We start from the raw sequence: 27,921 nt of genomic DNA on the forward strand, positions 1-27,921 counted from the left end.
CTCAGCCTTCTTTATGGTCCAACTCTCACATCCATACATGATTACTGGAAAGACTATAGCTTTAACTATATGGACCCTTGTCAGCAAAATTATGTCTTTGCTTTTTAATACATTGTCTATGTTTGTCATAGCTTTCCTTCCAAGGAGCAGTCGTCTTCTAAGTTCATGGCTGCAGTCACCATCCGCAGTGATTTTAGAGCCCAAGAAGAGGAAATCTGTCACTGCTTCCACCCTTTCCCCTTCTATTTGCTATGAAGTGATGGGACAGGATGCCATGATCTTAGTTTTTTTAATATTGAGTTTTAAGCCGGCCTTTTCACTCTCCTCTTTCACCCTCATCAAGAGGCTCTTTAGTTCCTCTTTGCTTTCTGCCACTAGAGTGGTATCATCTGCATATCTGAGGTGGTTTATATTTCTCCTGGCAATCTTGATTGCAGCTTGTAACTCATCCAGCTCAGCATTTCACATGATGTGCTCTGCATGTAAGTTAAATAAACAGGGGAACTATAAACAGCCTTGCTGTACTCCTTTCTCAATCTTGAACCAGTCAGTTGTTCCATACAGCCTTCTAACTTGCTTCTTGACCAGCATACAGGTTTCTCAGGAGACAGGTAAGATGGTCTTGATATTACCATCTTTAAGAGTTTCTCACAGCTTGTTATGGTTCACATCATCAAAGGCTTTAGCATAATCAATGAAACAGATATTTTTTGGAATGCCCTTGCTTTCTCTTTGATCCAACGAATGTTGGCAACTTGATCTCTAGTTCCTCTGCCTTTTCTAAACCCAGTTTGTACATCTGGAAGCTCTCCATTCATGAACTGCTGAAGCCTAGCTTGAAGGATTTTGAGCATAACCTTGTTAGTATGTGAAATGAGCACGATTGTATGGTGTTTGAACCTTCTTTAGTACTGCCCCTAGTTTGGGAAAAAAAAAAAAAAAACCAACAGGTTGCAATTCTGCCAATCCCCAGTAGAGGGCAGCATTGCACCACTTAATACCCTGCAAGAAGGAAGACCAAGCTCCTTATTTCTGCCCCTGCCTGTTCTGGAAGCTTAAAGCTACTGCTTTTGATCATCCTACTGATAATCTTTACCTTTGAGATCCAAATTATTTCCTCCCTTCTTCCATCCCAAGGACGTATTTTTTATTTCTATTAAGAGTGACCAAAGCTGTGTACTAACAGTGAGAAAGGAAAGGAAAAACCTCAAAAACTAGTGCACAGGGAGCCTAAGATGGTAAAAGCAAATTTATCCTCCTGCCACGGAGCCCAGCAGGAAGAAAGTTGCAGTGTGTCTCTGTATGAGGCAGCAGCATGTAAAATTATTTGAGGAAGATTCCTAAAAGATGAGCTAGTGCTCAAAAACGTGCACCCTGGGTGTGTGCAAAAATCGGCCCCGTTGAGCCCACCGATGCCCAGTGAAGGCCCCACTGGGTATGGGGGAGGCCGCTCCCGCACGTGGGACAGTCATTCAGTGTGCTGTGTAGCCACTGTCTTCGTCTGCCCAGTAAAAAGTAACCATATGCTTTTCTCCTTCTGTTTTAAAACTGTGTTGTATCTTTTGTGTGATGAGGTTAAAATCCAGGTGCCACCCCAGATTGGATGGAAGGCACAGATGGCTTCAAACATTCATGTCTTCCTCCCTCCATCCTGCTGTCCGTCTGTCTGTTCATTTGTATTTGTTCATCCATCATCCGTGTTCTGAACATATTTAAAGAGCCTGTAGTCCATTGAAAGAGTGCAAAGCGCTGAGACAGATGAGAGGACAAGACCATAGTCCTTGTCATGATGGGGGTAGGGCGGCGGTACATGGGTATTTATGTTGTAACCAGTACACAGCCTGGGCATGCTCTTCATGGCTGAGCGTGCTGGACATGGCAGGATCCGAAGGAGAGTCCAGAGCTGTGTGCTCTGGATGCAGGGGAGACAGGGACACTCACCAGAGAAGGGGGTGCCTGAGCTCAGTGGTGAAGGGCGGGTCTGGGTTACCCCAGGAACTCAGGCTGAGATGGGCATTCCTGCTGAGTCCTAGGGAGCATGGCCGGTTCTGGGGACAGCCAGTGTCCCTGGGACCTCTATGAGGACCAGGGGCATTTAGGTGTGAAGGCAGAGGCCCAGAGGGCAGACGCGGCTGGTGGCAGAGAGCGCTGCAGACTTGGTCTGTGGGTAGAGGCCCTTGAGCTTCCTGAGGAAAACGCAGATCTGGGGTCTGGGGCATCCAAACCCCAACCTGCCTGGATACAGGTCGTGTGGCCCAAGGGCACCAGGCTCCTCATGGTTCTGTGTTCTGTGTTGCTGAGAAGTGGGGACCACAGACACCGTTGCTCCCCCTTAAAGGTGCTTCTGGGTTAAAATGCAGCCTGAGATCCAAGTGCACTGTATTTTCAGATCATTTTTCATATCACTCACATTGTCTGGGAATCTTCCTGGGACGTGGTACAGAAGGATGTCATTCGGCCAGTGGTGACATTGCTGGTGGAATGTCTGAGAGGTGGAAGGAAGGCAATTTTGTGACTCAAAGAGCTTATTATTAAGATAGCTTCTGGAGCCAGAACAATGGGGTGACTATTTTTCTGCATGTACATCTTCCAAATTAACATGGTTACCATGATGGACAGGCCCTGTTGACACTGAGTAACTTGACTAATTTCCATTTAATGTTAATTATATTGGGTCTTTTACACTGTAGCAGATACCCCCACACACACATACATACACACCCCACCAAACTCACATGTGCACACACACATACATACACATGCTCATAACAGGATTAAAACACGGAGACCGGGGGTCCTTTTTTCCTAGCTGACCTCATCTCTTTCTCAGTCATCTTCTTTGTTCCGCTCCATCCCTCTGAGTCCCCTGGAGAATTTCCTTTAAACCGCGTCTGTCCGCCCAGCTGCTGTGACGGGCTGCCCAGTGCGCAGATCAGGGCCCTGTGCGGAGGCCTTCTTCCTCTGTCCCAGGGTTCATCTGCATTAGCCTCACGTGTGAAACGACATTCTGTTAATTAACAAAGCCAGCACCCTGCGCCTCCATCACTGCTTGGCCTCTCTGAGGTTGTTGGGTCTTTGAGTTGTTTGTTGTTTGGTCACTAAAGTCGTGTCCAACTCCTTGCAACCCCATGGACTGCAGCACGCCAGGCTTCCTTGTTCTTCACTATCTCAGATCCATGTCCATTGAGTTGGTGATGCCATCTGTTGGGTCTTTGAGCCTCTAAAAAGCCACTCCGTGTAAGTGAGCTTAAAGACCCCGATGGTTCGTATGCTGACAGATGTGTTGTGCTGGCGGTGATGTTGGCAGAGAACATCAGTCCATCTCCTCGTTCAAATGTTCCTCCCTGCACTTTATAAGAGTGAGATATGAACACATGCTCTCAGCAGAGGTCTCCACAAATTGAATGTGGAGTAGCTCTTTCTTATGTGCTTCAAAACTGTGCAACAGTTTCAAATCTGAAATAATTTCAGTTCAAGGGTCAAACCTTTGCTTGTCCTCTTGAGAGAAAACATCTTCAATTCACTATTCAACCAATAAGGGTATGACTAACACTGCTTTTTTTAAAAAAATAGACACTATAAATAAATTACAATCCACCCATATGTAAAGTACTCAGTAGATGTTGAAAATGAAATAGATCTGGGGATTCCCTGGTGGTCCAGTGGTTGGACTCAGTACTTTCACTGCCAGGGCCTGGGTTCAGTCCCTGGTCGAGGAGCTAAGATCCCGCAGGCCGTGCTGTGCAACCAAAAGGAAAACGGAAACAGATCTGTGTGGACTCGTCGTAACTGCCTCATCAGAGGGGAATAGGCCTGGGAAGACGGGGAGGGGCGTTTGAATTTGAACAAAAGGGGTAATCATGTATAATTTGCATGATTTAAAAATATTTAAAAGAATTTTAGCAAGCACTGTATAAAAGTTAAGGAGTGAATTATCTTCTTGAATAAAACCCCAGCGTAGACCTCTTTGTGACATCCTGAACTTTTCGTTACTCCGGGCTCAGCATAACTGACCTTGTGTATGTGTGCATGTCAGTCGCTTCAGTCATGTCTGACTCTGCAGCCTTATGGGCTCTAGCCCACCAGGCTCCTCTGTCCATGGGATTTTCCAGGCAAGAATACTGGAGTGGGTTGTCAGACCCTCTTCCTGGGGGTCTCCCCGACCCAGGGATCAAATCTGGACCTCCTGCATTTCAGGCGGATTCTTTACCGCTGAGGCACCAGGGAAGCCCAACTGACCTTTGTACATACCTTTAAAATTTACAAGTGTTTTCATGCAGTCGTTTCATTTAATCCTCCCAACAATGCTTTGAGGCAGGTTTTTATAATCCCCATTTTACAGATGAGCAGACTGATGTTCAGAGTAACGAACTGACTTGCCTTGGGCTCATTGAGAAGCAGCATAGAGATTCCGATCCAGGACTTCCAGATGTGAGGCCTGGTGTTCATTTCACTTCCCCACGTTGGAAAGTAGTTAATCTCCACTGATTTGACCTCGTTTTCTCAGCGTTTATGTGTAAGGAACCGTTTGTGCAAGTCGAGTTGACAAGCGGTCAGCCTGTTTTCACAAAGAGCGTTTACCTGTACTCATCCGCAGGTAAGGTTTGTACTGCTCTCTCTGGATGCGTCCAGTGCCCACCCCACCAGTTTTCTGCTCCTGTTTTCTTTCCTCAGAGAGCCTTTTCATAAACTGCTGGCCCAAGGCCTTATCAAGGGGCAGACATTCCGCCTACCGTCTGGACAGTATCTACGGCGAGAGGAAGTAGATCTCACAGGTGAGAATGGCCCATCTGGGTTGCTCTTGGAGCCGAGGAATACTTAGCTAGGAGGAACAGAAATCCACACAAAGGCGGGTTTCACCCAAGGACATCGGGACATCGTCCAAGCCCAGCTGCAGGGAGGGGCAGCGTGTAGGAGCCGCGCCCGCTGCTGCCTCCTCTGTTGTTCTTGAGCCTCTAGTTCCACTTCCTGCTCCGCTCCGTTCTCCTGCCCCGTTCCCCTTCCCCTCCCAGACTTGGACCCCGCCCTCCCTAATTTCAGTGCGCACAGTGACCTTGGGCAGAGGCCTCACCTCCTTAGGACCCCTGGCTCCAGTGCCCAGCAGCGCCAAGACAGACTGGCCATCTCTTAGCCAGTTGCGGAGAAGGAGACAACCTTGTCAGGGGTCCTCCTGGTCCCAGCCGCTGGAGCTTGGCTGCAAGGCCACCTCATCCACACACGGCCAGGGAAGGCCTCCTCTGTCAGCACCATCCGGACAGATAGTGTGGAGCAGGGAGGAGAGAAGGAACAGGGCTCCACAGCAGGACCCACGGGTAACGTGAGCCCAGCGAGCTAACCCCATGCGTGGACCCCGCTCTGGGGGTGAGCTCACGTTCTGGTGACTTCACATGGACGGGGACCTCCCTCCGGGTGAAGTGACCTCAGACATGCTCTGCTGCTCCGAGACCCCGGCTGGTCAACTGCCAGCTGCCAGAGGAGGTCCTGAATCCATAAAGAAAAGAGCAGTATGCAGGTCCTCCTTACCCTTTTTTCCTGTCTTTTTGTATGTAAGTGATTTACTTTTTAAAAAAAGAGCCATTGCTTTGTCTTGTTTTGTGACCAAGAAAAAGCTGGCAAGTGTACCACCTGTTCATGAAAGGCAGATTTGTGGTGGGAGGTTGGCCTCATTTATTTGAAAACCAAAACACGGTTACAATGTCTAAAGGGAGAGAACACGTCACACTGAGTGAATTAGTGGGATTCTTCCAGTGGACACGTTGAACGGCTCCCTCAGTATTTCCAGATTGGATATGCTGTGATAGAACCAGTTCGGCGTCCCCTCCTACCAACACGTCCTTCTGGTTTGCAGGTTCCGATCCCGTTCACGCAAACACGAGGGAGAAGCTCGAGGTGAGCTGGGAGAAGATGAGCAAATCCAAGCACAACGGCGTGGAGCCCGAGGACGTGGTGGAGCAGTTCGGCATCGACACCGTCCGGCTCTACATCCTCTTCGCCGCCCCTCCGGAGAAGGATATCTTGTGGGATGTGAAGAGTAAGTCAGCCTTCCCTCCCAGCCTGCCGCCTCCATGATCCACCTCCGCGCCCAGGGAGTCCAGGGAAGGGAGTGTCTTTGCTGAGACTGTAGGGGAGGGTCCTAGGGGTCCTACTGTGGAGCAGGTAGCAGTTTGCCCAACGTCCTGTGCCATTCCCAGGCCAGCGTGGTCAGACGTAATGAGCCCCAGACCTCCGAGAGAGCGTGCTGTGGCTGCAGACCCCCGGTCCTCACTGCAGCCTTGCTGACCCAGCCCCCAGGGTGGGGCTGGGAGCCTGCCTTCAGCATAGACTGGGTGTTCTCCGGCAGATTCTACGAGGATCCCACTTTGAGAACATTTCCTTGAGCCAGGCTGGTTTTTGTGGTACGTCTGGGCCCATTACGGTCCACAGAGGCCAGTCCCTTCTTGGTGTAACCCGAAAGGTTTTTTTCCTGGAACAGCGTCATTGCCCTTTACCAGGCCAGAGAACCCCACGTGGGGCCTGGCCCTGATGTTACCTGTGACCTCTGCAGTCACCCACAGAAGCTTCCAGAGCCCCACGGTCGGGGTGTTGGGGGGTGTGGGTGGGGGGCATGGCAATTTCTCCCTCCAGAGTTGTTTAGATCTAAAACTGGGTTGGCAAGATCCTTTGGAGGAGGAAATGGCAACCCACACCAGTATTCTTGCCTGGGGAATCCGGTGGAGAGAGGAGCCTGGTGGGCTACAGTCCAAGGGGTCACAGAGAGTCACACACGACTGAGCATGCGCGCATGCTGAAACACGTGGAACACACGAAACTGGCTTGTGTTGAGACACCTGAGGCTGCGTAGCAGGATGGCTCAGATCGCAGCGTGGGGACCAGCGCTGCCTCTGTGTACTGCCTGTCCTCGTGAGAGGGCAGCCTGCATGTAACTCAGCCCTGTCTCCACGCACACTGCTCGTTCCAAGGACGTTTTCATCACAGCAGGCTTTCCTAACCAAGGAGGCGACGCCCTCACGCACATCCTGGCCCAAACTTCTAAACTCCTTTTGGGCCAGTGACAGTTGCTGGGAACCCTTTGAGTAAGCCCCGGCGTCCTGTGCTCAGAATACCTGGGGCCCTAAGAAGAAATGACTGAGTCAGTCCTGGTCTGAGGTCCCAGGCACCGGCAGCCAGGGAGGACCCTTCTCCCCGCCCTCGGGGAGATCCCATGAAGCATCTCCTCCTTCACAGGTGCTTTGTTGCTTAGGTGTGACCAAGCCAGTCTTCCTCACATGTCTCTCCTCTCTCTCGTTCACTAACGTCACACGCAGCTGACGCGCTCCCTGGGGTGCTGAGATGGCAGCAGCGTCTGTGGTCCTTGGTGACGCGATTTATTGAGGCCAGGACGTCTGGGAAGGCGCCCAGGCCTCAGCTGTTGAGCGACAAGGAGAAAGCCGAGGCCAGGAGGCTGTGGGAGTATAAGAACTCGGTCATCTCTCAGGTCAGAACCCTTCCCGGAACACTGGTTGATTCTGTGACTGAGCCCTCGTGATCTGTGTGGCCTGCCTGCCCTGGGGTGGGCACACTGGGTCTTCCTCCTGTCTTATTATGGCGGCCCCACTTACCTTGATTATTTGATCCTCCTGCTTTGGGTGTTTCCCCAAGGTGGAGCAACAGTTCAGTTCAGTTGCTCAGTTGTGTCCGACTCTTTGCGACCCCATGAACCACAGCACTCCAGGCCTCCCTGTCCATCACCAACTCCCGGAGTTCACCCAAACCTATGTCCATCGAGTTGGTGATGCCATCCAACCATCTCATCCTCTGTCGTCCCTTTCTCCTCCTGCCCTCAATCTTTCCCAGCATCAGGGTCTTTTCCAATGAGTCAGCTCTTCACATCAGATGGCCAGAATATTGGAGTTTCAGCTTCAACATCAGTCCTTCCAATGAACACCCAGGACTGATCTCCTTTAGGATGGACTGGTTGGATCTCCTTGCAGTCCAAGGGACTCTCAAGAGTCTTCTCCAACACCACAGTTCAAAAGCGTCAATTCTTCTGTGCTTAGCTTTCTGTATAGTCCAACTCTCACATCCATACATGACCTCTGGAAAAACCACAGCCTTGGCTAGACGAATTTTTGTTGTTCAAGTAATGTCTCTGCTTTTTAATATGCTGTCTAGGTTGGTCATAACTTTCCTTCCAAGGAGTAAGCATCTTAATTTCATGGCTGCAATCACCATCTGCAGTGATTTTGGAGCCCAAAAAAATAAAGTCAGCCACTGTTTCAACTGTTTCCCCATCATTTGCCATGAAGTGATGGGACCAGATGAAATGATCTTAGTTTTCTGAATGTTGAGCTTTAAGCCAACTTTTTCACTCTCCTCTTTCACTTGCATCAAGAGGCTTTTTAGTTCCTCTTCACTCTCTGCCAGAAGGGTGGTGTCATCTGCATATCTGAGGTTATTGACATTTCCCCCGGCAATCTTGATTCCAGCTTGTGCTTCCTCCAGCCCAGTGTTTCTCATGATGTACTCTGCCTATAAGTTAAATAAGCAGGGTGACAATGTACAGCCTTGACGTACTCCTTTCCCTATTTGGAACCAGTTTGTTCCATGTCCAGTCCTAACTGTTGCTTCCTGACCTGCATATAGGTTTCTCAAGAGGCAGGTCAGGTGGTCTAGTATGCCCATCTCTTTCAGAACTTTCCACAGTTTATTGTGATCCACACAGTCAAAGGCTTTGGCATAGTCAATAAAGCAGAAATGGATATTTTTCTGGAACTCTTTTGCTTTTTCGATGATCCAGCGGATGTTGGCAATTTGATCTCTGGTTCCTCTGCCTTTTCTAAAACCAGCTTGAACATCTGGAAGTTCACGGTTCACGTATTGCTGAAGCCTGACTTGGAGAATTTTAAGCATTGCTTTACTAGCGTGGGAGAACGCAACAGTGCATGCATTCTAAGGGAAAGAGATGCTCTTGGGAAATGGCTCCCTCTAGTGATGTCTCCCATTTGTCCATCCCAGATCTGAGGAAGCTGCTCACTTTCCGTGTTTCCGTATTTAACACACCCTGGGGCTTTCCTGGTGGTTCAGACAGTAAAGAATCTGCCTGCAATGCGGGAGACCCAGGTTCAATCCCTGGGTGGAAAGATCCCCTGGAGAAGGGAATGCCTGCCCACTCCAGTATTCTTGCCTGGAGAATCCCATGAACAGAGAAGCCTGGCGGCTACAGTCCGTGAGGTTGTAAAGAGTTGGACATGACTGAGCAACTGACGCTTTCACTTTCAGATAGAGAATCAAGTTTAATGTCATACCGATGACACACTATATATATTATAAAAACAGAAATAGAATTTTAGAGTTGAAAGGGGTTGAAAAGACCCTGTTCTTTAGTCTCCTCATCTTTAGCCGCCTCCTCATCCCTTCTGTGGGCAGAACTGAGGCACAGACGGTTAAATGCCCTGTGAAAGTCACACAGCCCATGAGGAACTGAGCAGAGAGTTCCCTCATACTCAGCATAGCGGAGACTTTTCCACTCAGAAACTTTGTTACACAGTATTTGTGTAAGATATTGTGGAATGAATTTTGCAAATAAATCAATGGTTTATTTTATCTTCTTAGAGAATAGCATAGTAGTGTCTAAATCATTTTTAAAGATTCTTCATTGATGACGTCCCTTTAAATTTTTCATCTGGAAGTCTGCTATAATATGACATTTACCTTTTTAAGAACTTTGTGAAAAAATGTCATATGTCTTTGAAAGAAAGCACTTAGGAAATCTGAAGCCACTTTTGAATGGGTACTAAATACCCCAAATTCTCCTTAGGCTGAATGTTTTCTTTTTTTTAAGATGTGCTGATTCAAACTTAGAAAGTCAGTCAAGGTCACTTCTCTAGACTCCGGTGACTGAGGACGTTGAAAAGAAGCTGAGCTTTTCTCTGGTTTGTGTAGACTGCAGCGGCCCCGGATCCAGCATGGTCTCATTTAGTGACACTTCTTCAGCTTTATTTCCATCCTGTCTACCATGCTGTAGAGAAGCAGAGCTCATGAAATTGACTTTAGTCATCTGAGTGCTGCTTGAATGATTATCTGCATATCACATATTTTCTCTTTGAATTTGGCAAATTCTTCTCTTCTGTCAGATAATAGAATTGGGTTATTTCAACAAGTTGGAAACTCTTGACATCTTAAGGATGTGTTAGTTTTCTGTATCCTTGCCCATGGTCAAAATTGAAAAGCATGCCAATAGGAAAAAGCTGACAAGTAGTATTTGTGTTCTTGTGTTGACTCTATATTTGAAAATGTAAAACTCGCCTTATCCCCATGTACCAGTAATCTTCATTGTGAATTAAGGTCATGTGACCATGGGGAAGTGACATCCTTTATCCCATCTCCTGTTTGCTGTTTGGTCATCAGTGGGTCCCGCCTCCTCTTCAGATAATGATCAGTGTTTTCTTAGGCACCTGCTGCAGGAACCAACACTGTCGCAGCTATAGAGGAAGAGGAGCAGTCTTGAGTGGCGGAAACAACATTGACTTTGACTTTAAAAATCTTTGTGCTGAAAAAAAAAAAAATCTTTGTGCTGATAAAACATTATAGTGACTACTTGAGATAGTGAAAACAGTTATAAGTATCTTTTATGGCATGCAGTTAGTTCCACATTTTTTGGATAATTCAGTTTGTGTGTGTGTGTGTGTGTGTGTGTAAGCTTAACGGAACTTTGAACAAAGTGAATGATTCTGCTTTCACCAATAGGTGACTGTCCATTTCACGGAGGACTTCTCGCTGAACTCTGCGATTTCTCAGCTGATGGGACTCAGCAGTGCCCTCTCGGTAAGTGGCCCGTCTGTGCCCATTTGCTCCTGGCCAGGGGCAGGGTGGTGTGTGGCTTCCAGTCACGTGGTGAGGTGGCCTGCCGCTCCCAGAGGGCAGAGACCATGCCTTTCTGGACGTTTTATTTCTAAAGTGTGGTGTGCAGCAGGTGAACGGGTGTGACAAGTTTGACTGATCAGCCTCACCTCAGGAAGACGCTGAGTATTGGCAAGAACTGACAAAGAATAGGAGGACCCCTGAGATCCTTGAGAGAGGCAAGAGGACCCGAGTCCTGGGAGTTTCACAGTGCAGAACCTTTGAGCAAGTCTCTGCATTTCCCACTGGTCCTGCACATACAGGAAACCGAGCCGAGCACAGTGGTTAAGAATTAGGACTGACCTGCATTCTAATCTAGTCTCCATCTCTTGCGTAACCGTGTGTCCAGGCACAGGTGACTGTCCCTCTGTCATAGCCCTTAGCTGCTTCATCTGTCAAATGGGCTAACAGTCCTGCCCTCAGAGGGTGGGAAGACCCAAACCAGTTAGCATCAGCTCAAGGATGTGGTTAAGTGTTCAGTCAACAGTGATGTATCTGCTCGGGGCTTTCCTGGCGGTCCAGTGGCTAGGGCCCTGTGCTTCCACTGCAGAGGGCCTCATGTGAGGTTCAGTCCCTCATAAGGAAACTAAGATCCTGCAAGTTGTGCGGCGCAGCCAAGAAAATAAAATAGAACAATAATACAACTGCTGTTGCTGCTCCAGCTATTTTTAATACTGTGATTAAACGGGGAAAGTTCTTTGCCTAAAACAAAAGTGATGTGAAGAGAGTCTCTTCCCGCCTGCATGTCTCTGGACTTCAGGAACCTTCGTGGCCTCTCACCCAGGCTCCTCTTGCGTGCTCACAGTGCTGTTCCCTTCTCTCCCGCAGCAAGCTTCACAGAGAGTTGTTCTCCACAGCCCCGAGTTCGAGGATGCCCTGTGTGCCCTGATGGTGATGGCCGTCCCCATGGCCCCTCACATAACCTCGGAGCTCTGGGCAGGTAGGTGGCGTAGGCCTCACTTGACCTGTTACTACTGACCAGCGTGTGCTTCCGCCGCTTGTTGAGCCTTGTTCGGGGCTCACGTCCTCAGCCGTGGGGCCCAGTGTGTGGCAGCGGCCCTGGGGACCTCTCTGTGGAAATGCGAGCGAGGTGAGAAGGGGCCGTGCGGGAGGACTTGATGGCGGGGCTGGGCCTGGCTCTCCAGACCCTGTGTCCAGAGGTCCCCCGTGACTTCTGAGGGTGTTTTAAAGGTGCTTGCAGGAGGCGGGCAGCCTAGGGACGCTGTGTTTACGTTATGCTTTTATCTGGGGGTCTCTGAGAAGCAGCATTCATTTCTTTTTCCTGGTTATTTTAGCTCTTCTCACTGGTTTATTCTTCTCAGTAGAACTCGGGTGTAATTTTGTTAAATTCTCCCAAAATCTCCTTGAGATATTTGACTGAGATTTTCTTAAGCCTGGAAGTAACCTAGGAAAGCTTCACATCTCTACCGCATCTAGGCTTCCATCCCCGAACACGGTCTGTCTCTCCATTTATTCAAGATTTCCCTCACACCTAGTCAAGTTCCTCATATGGATCCCACACATTTCTTAAGATTATTTTCAAATATTTCATCTTGCCATCAGCTCAGTTCAGTTCAATCGCTCAGTTGTGTCTGACTCTTTGCAACCCCATGGACTGCAGCATACCAGGCCTCCCTGTCCATCACCAACTCCCAGAGCTTGCTCAGAACTCATGTCCATTGAGTCGGTGATGCCATCCAACCATCTCATCCTCTGTCGTCCCCTTCTTCTCCTGCCTTCACCTTTCCCAACATCTTGCCATAGTTCATTTTATTTTTTTTACTCTAACTGGAATCTTTTTTTTTTCTCTTATAATTTTTGACTGGTAATATCTGGCGTATGATTTCTAGTATTTATGTACTTACTTGTAACCAGATTCCCTATCAATCACTCTTCCTTCATTTAGGGGTAGAATCCTCTTGGATTTTCTAGGAGTCTGTGACTAACAAGTAAGCATTAGTTTCCTCCTGTCTAACAGTTACGCTCTTGTGCCTGTTTACTTTCATTAATATACTGCTTAGAAAACCGCATGTGATGTTAAAGAATACTGGTGACAGCAAGTCTCCTCGCATTTCCAAAGTTAAGTGGAACATGTTTCCCTGTGAGGTTTGCGGTTGGCTGTTGGTTTAGGGTAGATAGTCCCTGTCGTGTTAAGGAAGTGGCCAGCTAGCCTTGTTTACCAGAACTCACCTTAGGAAAGGGAGGTAGATTTTACTAAACGTCCATTCTTCAGTTGATTGTAGTCTTTGCTTTTAATTTTCCCCTTTGTCCTGATGATATGACTTATGTCCAGTTAATTGATTGCCTAACAGGCTATTGCGGGATAAATTTGCCTTGGCCATGGGGTCGTACACCTTTAACATACTGTAACTCCTATTTGCTAGTGTTTGATTTAGGATTTTGCAGTTACTCTCCTAGGAGAAACCAGCTTTTCCTCACTGTGCCTTGTCAGCTTTGGAAATAAGGGTTTCACTGCCTTCACCAAGTGAATTGAGTTGCTTCTGTGCTTTAGAACATACCACATTGGACAAGAACGTCCCCCCGTTCTTTACTGAATAGACAGAATGCCCTAAAGGGAGGGTGGTATTAGGCCCTGCCAGGCTGCTGCCATATTACATTAGCTTATGCACCCTTTCATTATCTCCTTAGGCAGGAAACATGCCTATTTCATTTAGCATTGGTGATCACATTAAGTCTTTTAAGTAGCACCCTGTTAATTCTTTCCTGCTCTTCCCTTCTTATAAAACAAAGCTTATCTAATTTGTAATAAACGTATTCACTCACCCTGGAATATACACATCTCTCCCTCTTATCATTTTCAGTCCCGCATTATCTGTCTGCCTTCTTCATTTCGTTTCTCCCACAAGGGACTGATGTAAATGGGGTTTTCAGAAATCCCCTCCTTGCATGCCCCTCCAGTCTCTGTGTTTTAGGGCCAGGATTTGGAGGGTGGCAGAGAGGGCCTGCTGTCTCCAGTGTCCTATCCCCACCCGGCAGGTCTTACCAGAGGTGTACACTGTGGGGATACCCTGCTGGTCTGTTTTTCAGTTGTGTGGCCGGCTCTCCTGAAGGACATACACTAAAGCAGTGTGATAGAAACTAGTCAGTTTCAGATTCGGCTCCATGTTTTTCCCCACATGTGACACCAGTGGGTTTTGTGAGCTGTATTAGAATAAGGAGTGGGTCTAGATTGAATAACGGGTCTCATTCAGTCATTCCGTGAACATTCATTGAGCGTGTATTTTGTGCCGGACTCTGTTCTAGGCATTGGTGGGAAAGCTGGGGAGGGCATTCGGAGCAGCGGGCACTGCAGTCTGTGTCCATTCCCTTGAAAGGTCATCCCTCAAGCGTTTAAAGAAGCAGTGGGAAACCTTTGTCTCCTGGCTCTGCACGTGAGTGTGTGTGTGTCTCCTCGGAATGGGCAGCGGGGCCATGGCACAGTCAGGTGAGGAGTCCCCCATCCCAGGCACGGCACCCTGGCCATTAGCTCGCAGCTCTTTGTCAGGCGCCTTCTGCGGACGGTGGGGACCTGACCCCTTCCGGCCTCTCCCAACATCTGGTAAGGGCCAGTGTCACAGGAGTGAGAGTCCTCTGCAAGCAGAAGCACTGTGCTGTGAGGGGACGTCATTACTGTCGTCCCACACTGTCAGTCACCCTCCTCTCAAGGCTCTGGGACTTTATTCTAAGTAAACATAGCTTTCAGGACTTCCCTGGTGGTCTAGCGGGTAAGACTGCACACTCCCATGGCAGGGAGTCCAGGTTCACTCCCTGGTCAGGAAACTAGATCCCACACGATGCAGCTGAGAGTTCCCACGCCTCAACTAAAGAAGCCACTTGCTGCAACAGCAACAACAAAAAATTCCGCACGCTGCAACTAAGACCCAGCGCAAATAAATAAATAAAAAACATAGCTTTCATACAGCTTCTGATTTCCCTGCTGCACCTTAGATAACCACACAGTGACTACAATGGGAGGACAGTCAGTGAGGGTGGGTTGTTCAGAAATTACCATTTCCCAGAGTTCCCCAGAAAAGCAGGTTTTCATGGAAGAGATTCTCCCCAAAGGACATCAGATGAGATCTATCTTTTGAGGGCCGTTTGGGGTCCATGGGCAAAATAGCCATCGTGGCTCTGGATAGAAGAAAACCTTTAGAGAAACCCAAAGTACTTGATAGCCTAATAATGTCCTCTACCAACCATGTAAAGAGTCAGTGGATACCTTCAGTGGGACATAATAGAACCAGTGTCTTGGCAGTATGCACACGTTAACAGGATGAGGAAATCTTTTTTTCCTTCCTGAAGCTCTGGATCTGAGAAGATCAGGAGACCACATCTGAATTTACAGAGTGATCTTTTGTTTACCATCATAGAGTATTGTTCTATCCACAAGGGTGTTAGGGAAATTTTGCATGTTTGGGGTCCCTGACACTGTTTCCAGACAAAGGACATGAGGTTCCCCCTCTGGGCTTCTTAAAGCAAAGCAAATCCTAGAGTTTTCCTTGAAAATTACATCTATACACATACTGAGGAACCCTCAGCTCTTACAAAGGGTGTGTCCTAGGTTCTCGCGCATCCTCACCCCTACGCTCAGCTGTTCTCCCCAGGCACCTCCACTGCTGAGTCTGACAGTCAGATTGTCAGAACTCCATGCATGTAGGTGAAATTTTTCTCTCTTACCATACTGAGTGTTCTATTGGGTAGTTCTGTATCATCACTTACAGGCTGACCCTGTTCTTTTTTAAAAAGCTTCATGGTGTCTTACCTAGTGAATATTCATTCCATCCGTTATTCAACAGTTGTCTGTTGATGGGCATTTAAGTGATTTTTCCTTTTTTTGTGTGTGTGTGTGTGCTACTTTGCAATTAGCCTCTTTTCCAAATACAGGTTATTTAAAATGTGATAATAGGATCTCCCATTTCTGTTTCTCTGGCCATTTTTACAGTTCAACAGTGATTTTTCTCCCTTGCTTTTTGCATCTTGCTTCTACCTCTTGCCATCTCTGAGTCTTCCATCAACATCTTAATTATTAGGGTCACAGCACGGTGACCCTTTGCCTCCCTTAAGTTTCTCAAGTAACTCATGATCTTGAAGTGTAGTCTACCACCACACATTTTTTTCTTCGTAAGAATGGTGGTAAAATATTGTAGCTATATTGTTTTGCCATGCATATATGCTGTATTCATTAATTTCAACAAAACTACAAATCTTGGGACTTCCCTGATGGTCCAGTGGTTAGGACTCCGAGCTTTCACTGCAGAGGGCACAGGTTCAGTCCCTGGCTGAGGAATTAAGATTCTGCAAGCCACTCAGAAAGGCCAAAAAAAAAAACCTGCAAATCCACAAATCATCTAGAAGTGTGTGTGTGATACTTCTAAGGGACAGTAAGATATTTGCTGATGTTCCTATAGTTTTATACATGAATGTGTGTGCTGTTTCCACATTATTTTGTTGTTGTTTAGTCACTGAGTCACATCCGACTCTTTCGTGACTCAATGGACTATAACCCACCAGGCTTCTCAGGTCATGTGATTTCCCAGACAAGAAAATTGGAGTTGGTTGTCATTTCCTCCTTCTCCTGGGGATCTTCCCAACCCAGGAATCGAACCTGTGGCTCCTTCATTGGCAGGCGGATTCTTTACCACTGAGGCAATGTCACCAGAACCCTTTCTGTGGGTAAAGGCTAACATGAAGCAGCGTCTTTCCCGGTCCATTTCCTTGGCAGTGCCAGGGCTGGGTGGCGCATGGTGGGGACCCAGTCTCTGGACCTCCCCTGTGTGTGATGAGGATTGGGGTGGAGTGGAGATAGGCGTGAAACTGGTCATCAGGGGAGGCCTGCCATCCACAGACACCACGACCACCTGCTCTCGCTCCAGGTGCTGTGGTGGTGTGGGACCTCACCAGCTCTCGGGGCGGGAGAAGAGGATCATTTCGGTTCTTGCACAGGAAGGTCAGCGACAGCAGCTCTCCAGGGAGGGGCAGGAAGAGGGTGGGCTGAGAGCGACAGCTGGCCTCCACGGTGGCCTGTGTATCAGAGCCTTGCCGCTTCCCAGCCCGTGCTCAGACTTTCTCCATGTGCTTCCCAAACACCAGCTCCTGGCCTGACCTGTGTCACGTAAAGAAAGCATTGTATTTGCCATGCAAATGGAAGGTATTTTTAGTTCCCTAAAAAGAGCAGGAAGGCAAAAACATGACGCAGAGCCTAGGGTCGTGAGTTTCTGTTCCTCCCTGCTGAGCAGGACAGGGCAGGGGTAGCGAGGTGGGGGGCCCCCTCTCCCATCTATATGGAATCCCTGGCAGGGCTGCCAGCCACTATAAATAAGCATCCTGATTGCTCCAGGAAGGCTGCGCTTCCTCATTTTTTTTTAAAGTGGAATTTGTAACAGCTTCTGCCCAGAACATTTGTGTCCAGGGTCCTTTCATCTCCCAGGCATCCTGTGCAACTGCCATGCGGAGGCTCTGGAACGCTGCCCGTGGCAGCTGGGTCACAGGACAAGCCATGCTGGCCCAGCCAGCTAAAATAAAGACCTGATTATCTCCCTTCCGTGACCTCTGTCCTGTATTTAGATATGAGTCTCAATAGGAACCCTTCTGAGGAGCCAGCAGGAAGCTCCTTTCTGCTTCTGCCAAGAGGCACAGGCTCGTTAGAAGCAGGGGAAGCCCAGGGCACGGGGCCAGACGGGGCCAGGAGCGCATCTCCAACGCCACTGGGTTCTCAGATCCCGAGGGGCCTTTCCTGCCCCCAGGCTGTCTGCCAGCACAGGGTGACAGGAAGAGCGCCAGAGAGTAGAACACAGGATGCTACGGCAAACCCGCAATGCCCTCACGGGGGCTGAGACACGCAGGTCACCAGAGCAAGACACCAGTGCTCTTCAGAGGGGTCCAGAGACCTGAGGCTGGTCTGGGAACTGTCTCTCAGAGCTTAGGACAAGGTGAGGAGCTTAGCAGGTCCATGGCCGGTGTCACTAAGCACGCATTCCAGTAAAACTGACCATATTGTTGGTAACAAGACTTTCTCAGTGAAGGAAGCAGTGTGCTGATCCATCTTCTGACCCGTCCTTCACCTCATCACATGCAGGCATTTTAAGTATCTTCATGGTAAACAGTCCTGCAGCCATCCCTAGTATGTGCTGCGCTTAGTCGCTCAGCTGTGTCCGACTCTTTGCGACCCCACGGACTGTAGCCTGCCAGGCTCCTCTGTCCGTGAGGATTCTTTTGGCGAGAATACTGGAGTGGGTTTCCCTGCCCTTCTCCAGGGAATCTTCCCAACCCTGGGATCGAACTCAGGTCTCCTGCATTGCAGGCAGATTCTTTACTGTCTGAGCCATCAGGGAAGCCCATCTCTAGTATAGTATATTGTAAAACAAAATCACAAACCAATAGGGAAGAGAAGCTTTATTCAATGGAGTCAGTTTGGAAAACTGCTGTGTATTTTTTTTTCACATTATACACAAAATAAATTACAGATAGATAAATTATGAATAAATGGAAAAGAAAATGAAACCTTAAAAAGAAACCAGAAAAAAATTCTTGAACTGATGTCACAGTATGGGAACACTGTTTATAAATATCTTTTCAAATTACAAAAGCCACGAGTATTCCTTGTAGAAAAATCTATACAAAAAGATTGCCTATACTTATATCTCCCATGGATAATCCTTGCTGCTATTCTGCTGTTTTTCTTCCTCAACTTTTCTATCTGTTTATATAAACATTTGCTAAAACTATGACCATAGTACATATATACTGTTGTGTGTCATCATTTTCCATGAAGCTGATTATTAGTTTAAAATGTAGGAGAAAAGAGAATCCAAAACTGTGTCTATAGCATGATCCAGGTGGTAGTTAGGCTTAATTCTGTGGATACAATATCATACAAATATTCATTCAATATATTACATTACTACCTTTCAAAATAAAAAGTTTTATAGATGCTATCCATGTGAACATGATTTTTTTGTTGTTTTTTGACTTTTTACAAATTTTCTGCAAGGAGTATGCATCACTTTTGTCATCAAAGAAAATAAAACATTGTCAACTCACAGCCCAGTGTTCGGGACTGGCATTGGTGGGCTTCATTTCCTCTGTCCCAGACTCAAACTTCAAATGTATCTGCTAGTCTCAAGGCTAATAATAAGTGGGGCGGTTGGGGCGGGGGAAGCACGGAATGTAAGGGCCACGCCACCTCTACCAGCCCTGGAGAAACCACTCACAGTGTGAGGGCTGTGCCGTTGCCTTGGCAACGTCCCCACATGGGCACACTGCCCGCATTCATGTGCCCTCTCGCTCAAGGCCTGCCTCTGGGAGGACCAGGAGGCAGCGGTGAGGTGCCACGCCACAATCGCCCAGGCATCGGCTTTTCTGCCCCGTGTATTCCTGCACTTTTGGGGGCATCTTTTGTACTCCCGATATCAACAGAGGCTCAGAGGTCGAACCCTCCCTGCTAGAGAAGCCCTGGTTGAAGCCCTAAAGTGCAGACCACTGGCCATGACCGCCTCTGGGGTACTGAGCCTCCTCGGCCTTGGGGGCTGCAGCGCGAAGCATTGGGGAGCTCGAGAGGGGAGAGGCTTTCATTCCTCCCAGCTTCCTCGGGTTGGACCCACCCTGGGTCAAGGACAGCCCTTTCCAATTTGGAAGTGGCGGGAGCCTCTCACGAGAGGGAGTTTTAGCTGAGAGGTTGAGCTCCCTCTGAGTAGGTCCAGAAGGAGCCTCCTGCTGTTCTCAGCATGTTGGCTCGGTCAATTAGGAGCCAAAGGACTGGGTGGGAGGCCCTCTCAGACCACAAGTATTCTCGGGCCAGAGAGGAAGCCAGCACAGCTCGTTACTTCGGGATCTGCACACTGGAGTCCTTCACCAGCGGGACTACAGAGACCGAGGAAAGTCAGCAGCCTTACTTTTCCAAATGCACACTTAAGAACAGTGTGTTCACCCATCTTTATTGCTCTGGGTATTGTTGAAAAAAAAAGAAAGCTACCTATAAACTGAGATGGTAATTCTCTGGCAGTCCAGTGGTTAAGACTCCGCGCCTCTAGTGCAGGGGATGCAGGTTTGATCCCTGGTCAGGGAACTGGAATCCCATATGCCACTTGGTGCAGTCAAAAAAAATTTTTTTTTTCCTAAACTTTAAGCTTTTTATTTTGTTTTAGGGTCTGACTGATTAACAATATTGTGGTAGTTTCAGTTGAACAGCGGAGGGACTCAATCATACATATACACTGATCCATTCTCCCCCAAACTAGCCTCCTATGGCCAAAATATATTTAATAAATAAGCTGGGATGATGAGCAAGTCTGAAGGAAGTGGGGGCCCCTGGTGGGCTGTGGAAAGCCATGGTGGGGCCCCCGGGGCCTCAGACAGCTCCAGGGCAGGCCGTGTCGGGACAGACGCTCTGCAGCGCGCCCCCGTGAGCCCGAATGTGCTCAGGGACCCTCTGTGTCTCCATGTTGCAGGCCTGGCACTGGTGCCACAGAAGCTATGTGCCCACTACGCCTGGGACGCCAGCGTGCTGCTTCAGGCCTGGCCCGCCGTGGACCCGCAGTTCCTCCAGCAGCCCGAGGTCGTGCAGATGGCGGTTCTGGTGAGTGCCTCCCGAGGCCCCTCGCACCCAGGGGAATCTCTCCCTCACACACACACACACACGGCTGGGTCTGGAGGTTTCTCCGACTCTCTGCCCGACCTTCACACTCACACACACACACACACACACACACACACACACACACACACACACACACACACACACACACACACACACACACACACACGGCTGGGTCTGGAGGTTTCTCTGACTCTCTGCCCGACCTTCACACACACACACACACACACACACACACCTGGGTCTTTCTCCGACTCTCTGCCCGACCTTCACACACACACACACACACACACACACACACACACACACACACACACACACACACACACACACACCTGGGTCTGGAGGTTTCTCCGACTCTCTGCCCGACCTTCACACACACACACACACACACACACACACACACACACCTGGGTCTGGAGGTTTCTCTGACTCTCTGCCTGACTCTCTGCCTGACCTTCCAGCCTGTCTTGCTTTGCCAGCACCTTCAGTTTTGAGGTCACCACATACCAAAAGCTTGTGAGCAGAAAACCTGTGGCCTTCGAGTTTTTGAGAGCATGGAAAGAATCAACCTGTCCTGTCTTATGTGTTCTGTCTTCATTCCAACTGTGTTTCAGGCTCTCTAGGTTTTATTCAGCTGCTGTTGGCTTTTGGAAAGGGTAAGGTGATAGTGAGGTGGTGGGCATGGAATCCCTCACTCTGCAAAATATATTTCAGAAAGGCTACATGAAATCTCTTTTTTGGTAAAGTGGATCATTTTAAATACATAGAAGTAGTTGATTATAGTATAGAGCTAGTAGTTCTGCTCTAGTGTATCCTTATGCATTTAGTTTGCTTAATCTGAGACCCGTTGTGAGGAATATCTCTTCAATATGCTGATGTGGCTGAAGAGGGAAAGAAAACAAGGGGCAGACCTTTTAGTCTGAACCACACGTGGGCCAGCTGATTTACATCCCAACTCTCATCACCCTGAAAGGTAGGCATCACTGTCCTCATTTTTTTTTTTTTCAGCTGAGGACATGGGCTCAGAGAGCTCATCACTTTGCCCACATTTGTTTATTCCTCAGTCATTATCCAGTTACCTCCCTTACCTTAACACAGGCTCTTGGGACCCAAACCCAAATACAACAAACCAGGTCCCTGTCCTCGTGGAGCTTAAAGCCTGGTAGAAAAGATAGGGAAAAATAAGAAGGAAGGAAAAATAGAAACAAAATGATTGCAAGTTGTGGAACATGCCCAGAGGCTGAGGGGTAGCCGGGCCTGCCAGTCCCCACCGGCTGCGTCTGCCAACCCTGGGCCCTGCAGGCAGGTCCACATTGGGAAAGACAGTACCCCCAGGAGACTGGCTCCTTGTCAGCCACTCTTTCTCCTCACCCTCTCCCCTGGCACTTAGTTCCTCGATGCCTCCTGTTCGCCTGCCCACAGAGGGCAGGGAGGTGGGGCTGCCTGGCTAGGCTTCTTCCCAGAGTCCTCAAAACTAGCCTGTGCCACAGAGAGGTAATTTCTTTAATTTGGTTAACGTTTCTAAGAAATAATTCTCTTGCATACTTCTAAGGGCTCGTCGGCCTAAGCTGAGGTTGAGAAAGGCCAACTTTTTTTTTTTTTTTTTGCCACACCCTGCAGCCTGTGGGATCTTAGTTCCCTTGACCAGGGATCAAACCAGCTCCCCCTGCAGAGTCTGAACCACTGGACCACCAGGGAAGTCCCAGAAATGCCAAACTTGAGACGCTGAAGTTCTAGCCTGAAAATGTCTTTCCATTTTAAATTAACCACTGCGGAAAAGAAATCGAGTTTTGATAATTGGTAAAATAATCTTAGATTTTCATTGAAATAAAAATTCAAGATTTAAAATGTGTAGGGCTCCTTGCAAGCACACCCCGCTCAACAGCCTCCGGGTCGGGGTGTCGAGGCCTGCCATCCTGTCTCCACGTGATCTCACTCAGGGCCAAGGCCAGAAATAGAAGCTACAGCACAGAACAGTGTAACTCAGCATAACTCAGTTCAGCCGCGCCCGTGTGCTCTGAGCCCGGAGGCACCGCCTCGTGTCCGAGGACCCCAGCACCAGGAGAGACGGTCTGGGGAGGCACACACGTTGTCATGCACACTGACAATTTGCATAGCCTCCAGGTTAAGACAGAAGAGCTTGGGACTTGGACCACCTCACTTTGCAAAATGCCTAATCCTCAGTTTCCTCAGTTAAAATGGAGGCAAATCCACGGCCTGCCTCACCTGATTATGCCAAGAATTAGACGGAGCATGCCAGGAGTACTTAACCTGCTTCTGGACGCACTAATGACAAAACCCACTAACACACTGTGAGCACTGACTAAGAAGCGGGCTCTGCCCTTAGAATTTTCCAGGTGCTAACTCACTGACCCCGCATAGCAGCCCCACGAGGCAGACCCTGCTGTTCTCCCCATTTCACAGACGAGGCCCCGTCTCACAAAGAGGAAACACTGGCAGCACAGGGCTTAGTAGCTCACATGCTAGGTGGTCACCGCTGCTCGCATAGGCGTCGCGGCCTCTGGCAGCTGGGGCGCTGGGGAACGTGTCCTGAGGAAGAGGATGTGACCTTGGCTTTGAAAGAGGAGCTTGGTTTCCCTAAGTGGAGGGAAGGAGCCACGGCAGGGGGAGCCTTCCCTGCTCCGTGAGCCGAGGAGGGGCTGGAGCAGAGGCAGGGCCACTCGAGAGAGAGGGCCGGACTGCGTCTGGAGCGGCTGGGGGCTGGCAGGGAAGAGAGGTGGGTCCAGGGGTCATCCCGTCTCCAGTGTGGGCTGGGGTGGGGACCTGGGTCCGTGGCTTCACAATCCTGTCCCTCAGCTTGGCCCTCTGAGAATCGGGGCTGGAATAGCAGTGACCTCCCTCAGGCTTGTGACAGGGATAAACAGAGTCTCTCAGGTGACTTGTGGAGCACGGTGCCTGGCAGAGAGAGAGCTCAGACAGCGAGTGCCTTTACTGTCGTGAGCCCCTGTGGGGCTCCTGTCAGTGAGCAGTGGATGGGGCGGTTAGGGGGTGCGGGGACAGCGCTCACGGCCAGGGGCCACCAGGCAGCTGTTGGAAGACTCCTAGAGAACAGCACAGAGGCCTGGACGCAGGCCGAGTGGTGAAGTGGAGGTGGCAAGGCCAAAGGGCAGAAGCTAGCATGGCCACCAGGTCACCTGGAGACCTTCCTAAGGCAAGCAGCCGCTGTTTGAGGTGACTTCTTTTTTTTTTTTTTTTTGGGGGGAGGTGACTTCTTATTTGTCTCCCATCCCGTCGCCTAGGTGGTGCGAGTGGTAAAGAACCCGCCTCCCATCCCTTCCTCTAGGTGGCGCTAGTGGTGAAGAACCTGCCTACCAATGCAGGAGATGTAAGAGACGCGGGTTCCATCCCAGTCAGGAAGATCCCCCGGAGGAGGACATAGCAACCCACTCCAGTATTCTTGCCTGGAGAATGCCATGGACAGAGGGGCCTGGCAGGCTATAGTCCATGGGGGTCTCAGAGTCGGACACCACTGAAGTGTCTTAGCACACACAGCACAGCACAGCCATCTAGGCCAATGCAGCCTCGAAAAATGCCATTATGTGCACAGAAATCTGAAAAGATAAATGGGTGACTATGGGATCCTGGATAATATGCTTTGGTTAAAACTTCAGAAGTTCTTCCTGGTAATTTTTCATCATACAGTGACTTTATTTTCCAAGTTAAAAACTGGAGCATTCATGAAAGAAACGTAAGCATTCTGACAGGAGCCACTGGGACGGAGGATTTGAAACAAGCTGTTCAGAAGCTATCTGGATCACATGTCACTTTCCTTAGCAACCATATCAGTTCATATTTGATGTGAAATTTAACCTTCACATCAAATAATTGAACCAACATTCAGTGAATAACACCACTGGTGTCTGGAGCCGTTCAGTTCAGTTCAGTCACTCAGTCGCATCCGACTCTTTGTGACCCCATGGACTGTAGCACACCAGGCTTCCCTGTCCATTACCAACTCCTGAAGCCTATTCAAAACTCATGTCCATCGCGTCAGTGATGCCATCCAACCATTTCATCCTCTCTCGACCCCTTCTCCTGCCTTCAATCTTTCCCAGCATCAGGGTCTCTTCCAGTGAGTCAGCTCTTTGCATCAGGTAGCCGGAGTATTGGAGTTTCAGCTTCAACATCAGTCCTTCCAATGAATTTCCTTTAGGATGGACTGGTTGGATCTCCTTGCAGTCCAAGGGACTCTCAAGAGTCTTCAACTCCACAGTTCAAAAGCATCAATTCTTCGGCCTTCAGCTTTCTTTATAGTCCAACTCTCACATCCATACATGACCACTGGAAAAACCTTAGCTTTGACTAGACAGACCTTTGTTGGTAAAGTAATGTCTCTGCTTTTTAATATGCTGTCTAGGTTGGTCATAGCTTTTCTTCCAAGGAGCAAGCATCTTTTAATTCCATGGCTGCAATCACCATCTGCAGTGATTTTGGAGCCCAGAAAAATAAAGTCTGTCACTGTTTCCATTATTTCCCCATCTATTTGCCATGAAGTGATGGAACTGGATGCCATGATCTTAGTTTTCTGAATGTTGAGTTTTAAGCCAACTTTTTCACTCTCCTCTTTCATCAAGAGGCTCTTAGTTCTTCTTCACTTTCTGCCATAGGGTGGTGTCATCTGCATATCTGAGGTTATTGATATTTCTCCTGGCAATCTTGATTCCAACTTTTGCTTCCTCCAGCCCAGTGTTTCTCATGATGTACTCTGCATATAAGTTAAATAAGCAGGGTGACAATATACGGCCTTGACCTACTCCTTTCCCGATTTGGAACCAGTCTGTTGTTCCATGTTCAGTTCTAACTGTTGCTTTTTGACCTGCATACAGATTTATCAGGAGGCAGGTGAGGTGGTCTGGTATTCCCATCTCTTTGAGAATTTTCCACAGTTTGTGGTGATCCACACAGTCAAAGGCTTTGGCGTAGTCAATAAAGCCAAAGTAGATGTTTTCCTGGAACTCTCTTGCTTTTTCGATGATCCAGAGGATGTTGGCAATTTGATCTCTGGTTCCTCTGCCTTTTCTAAAACCAGCTTGAACATCTGGAACCATACTGGCCCATTTTAGGTAAGAACTGTGAGTGGTGTGGATCCTGTTTCCAGGTTGTCACATGTGAGCGCCCCCTTCTGGAGCCAGTCATCCGGAAGGGAGGTTGCCTGTGTTCCCCAGAAATTAGTCCACGTGAAACGCCCTGTAGCCAGATCTGAACTCGACATGATCTTCAGTAACACAGTTGTCCCTCTCTTCCTGAATATAGCCTGAACCATCTCATGCCAAGAGTTTTTGACATAATTCCCACCAAGGTGTGATGGGGGCAGCGTTCAGGAAACATGGGGTGGCGCCCCCGCCCTCTCTGCGGTGTTCAGGTGTTAATCCTGCCCATCTCACTACACTTCGCTCTTCTGGGAAGCCGGGTCCTGCCTTTTCTTTCTCTCTTCCCACACCCTCTCCCCACACAGAGACAGCAGCTCCCTTTAGGGGCAGTGGGTGTCAGGCTGCCTACCACTCTCAGGCTTTCCTCATGGGTTGTCTCTCTTTTCACCTTGTCAGATCAACAACAAAGCCTGTGGCAAAGTCCCCGTACCCCAGCATGTCGCCCAGGACCAGGACAAAGTCCATGAACTGGTTCTCCAGAGTGAGCTGGGTGTCAGGCTGTTACAGGGGCGAAGCATCAAGAAGGCCTTCCTCTCCCCACGCACCGCCCTCATCAACTTCCTGGTGCAGGAGTGACTGCCGGCCCGCTGCGGCCCCTCCTCTGGGTCTGGGGCGAAGGAACGAATCTGGGGCCCGGGCTCAGGGAAAGGCCCAGTGTCTGGAATGTCTGCCTTTGCATTCTGACAGGCTGGCATCCGCAGGGCGCCTCCACAGTGTGATCCGGTGCTGGGGCGAGGGTGGGTAGGGGCAGAGGAGAAATACGGGTGAAGCGGTGGGGAGCGCATACCTCTGCCGTTGCAGGTGGGGGAAGCGTCTAGCCCCACGTGCAGCCCCCAGAGATTCGGCTGGGTGGGAGTGGGAAGGGAAGCGGATGAGCCTGAACACGAAGCCTCGCGAGCAGCCTGGGCACCTCTGGACCCTGGAGACCGCACTGCCTTCAGCAGGTCCCCGCCGAGGATGTCGGGGGCTCAGGGGCAGCTCGAGCAGTCACTGTTGATCGGCAGATGGTCTCCTGCCTTCAGGCTGGATCCAGATATCCACGTGCAGCATGGACACTGGCGTCTTCAGAAGTCGCTCGGAGGAACTCCCTGGCCGTCCAGTGGTTTGGACCCGGTGCTTTCACTGCTCTGGACCCCAGTTCAATCCCTAGTCAGGAAACTAAGATCCTGCATGTCTGGCACAGCCAAAAAGAAGAAGAAGAAATAGCTGGGAATCAAGAGACAAGCAGGGCTAGTCTGGCTGCCTGCACCCCGGCTCCTCAGCCCTGCCTGGCTGGCTGTTTCCACCCTGGCTCAGCTGGACTCGCCTGGCGGGCCTGCTCTGATGCCGATCCTCAGGCCCTCGGGCGAAGCACCGCTCCGCACTGTGAATGGGGAGCAGCCCCTCCCGACTGCCCCTTCAGAGTGTCACGTTTGCTGTGAAGTGAAGCGGAACCAAGCTGCTTCCAGCCTGGACAGAACCCATCTCAGAGCCTGCCACAGCTCAACAGGGTGTCTGCTCATGTGCGCCCCAGATGGCAATGCTGCCCTGGGTGTGGCCCCCAGAACGAGCCCACCGCCGGCGGGGGTGGGGGTGGGGGGGCTGGTGCCACCCGGGTGTCGCCTTCTGTGCTCCAGCCACAGCAGCTGGCTGCCGGGAGGACCCCCGTGTGATGTATGTTAGGGTGGTCCTGGGTTTTGGGGAGGTCAGAGGTTAGGTGCTCTTAACAGAACTGGCCTCAGTCCACTGAGTACTATTTAATACAGGGAGGGGAGGAGAATCCAGACATGTTGTCACGCTGAAAATCTGTATTTGTTCCCCGATGTCTTTTTCTGAAGTAGGCTCAAGTGTGGTCCCCTGCAGTTTAGCAGTTAACAGATGACTTTTTTTTTAATGGAATAAAATGTTTGTCATGTATGAGTTCGGGACAAATGTGTGATCCTGGAATAGTCACCATATTCCAATTCTAGGAGTTAATCAGGAACACACTGAGTTATTCTGTTATTCTCTGAAGCCCTGGCTGTCGACTGTTGTAAAGTGGGATGCATGGGGAACTTAACAACCACGGTACTGACTTAGAAACAGCAGCTAAGTCACTTGGCTCAAGCTTAATACTCTGCCTGGTCCCCATGCCCAGAAATCCTGGTATAACTGATCTCAAGTGCACTTGGGCATCAGGGATCTTATTAATAGATTCTCCACATTTGACTGATTATTGATTGTTAGTCGTTCAGTCATGTCCGACTCTTCACGACCCCATGGACTGTAGCCCGCCAGGCTCCTCTGCCCATGGAATTC

The 27,921-nt window shown here is 49.3% G+C and overlaps 1 protein-coding gene across 1 annotated transcript in view; it reads left to right on the plus strand.

Moving 5' to 3' along the window:
* LARS2 (leucyl-tRNA synthetase 2, mitochondrial) overlaps positions 1–27,540 on the plus strand; it is a 147,113-nt gene extending 119,573 nt beyond the window's left edge. The window contains exons 15-21 of the mRNA XM_043442179.1: positions 4,675–4,775; positions 5,849–6,031; positions 7,305–7,474; positions 10,726–10,803; positions 11,707–11,818; positions 20,325–20,452; positions 26,041–27,540. Of these exons, the coding sequence (XP_043298114.1) occupies positions 4,675–4,775; positions 5,849–6,031; positions 7,305–7,474; positions 10,726–10,803; positions 11,707–11,818; positions 20,325–20,452; positions 26,041–26,220 (952 nt within the window). The 3' untranslated portion in view covers positions 26,221–27,540. The remainder of the gene's footprint in view (positions 1–4,674; positions 4,776–5,848; positions 6,032–7,304; positions 7,475–10,725; positions 10,804–11,706; positions 11,819–20,324; positions 20,453–26,040) is intronic.
* Positions 27,541–27,921: the final 381 nt, after the last annotated feature.

Source organism: Cervus canadensis, chromosome 22, assembly GCF_019320065.1.
Source record: "Cervus canadensis isolate Bull #8, Minnesota chromosome 22, ASM1932006v1, whole genome shotgun sequence".
NCBI classification, from domain to species: Eukaryota; Metazoa; Chordata; class Mammalia; order Artiodactyla; family Cervidae; genus Cervus; species Cervus canadensis.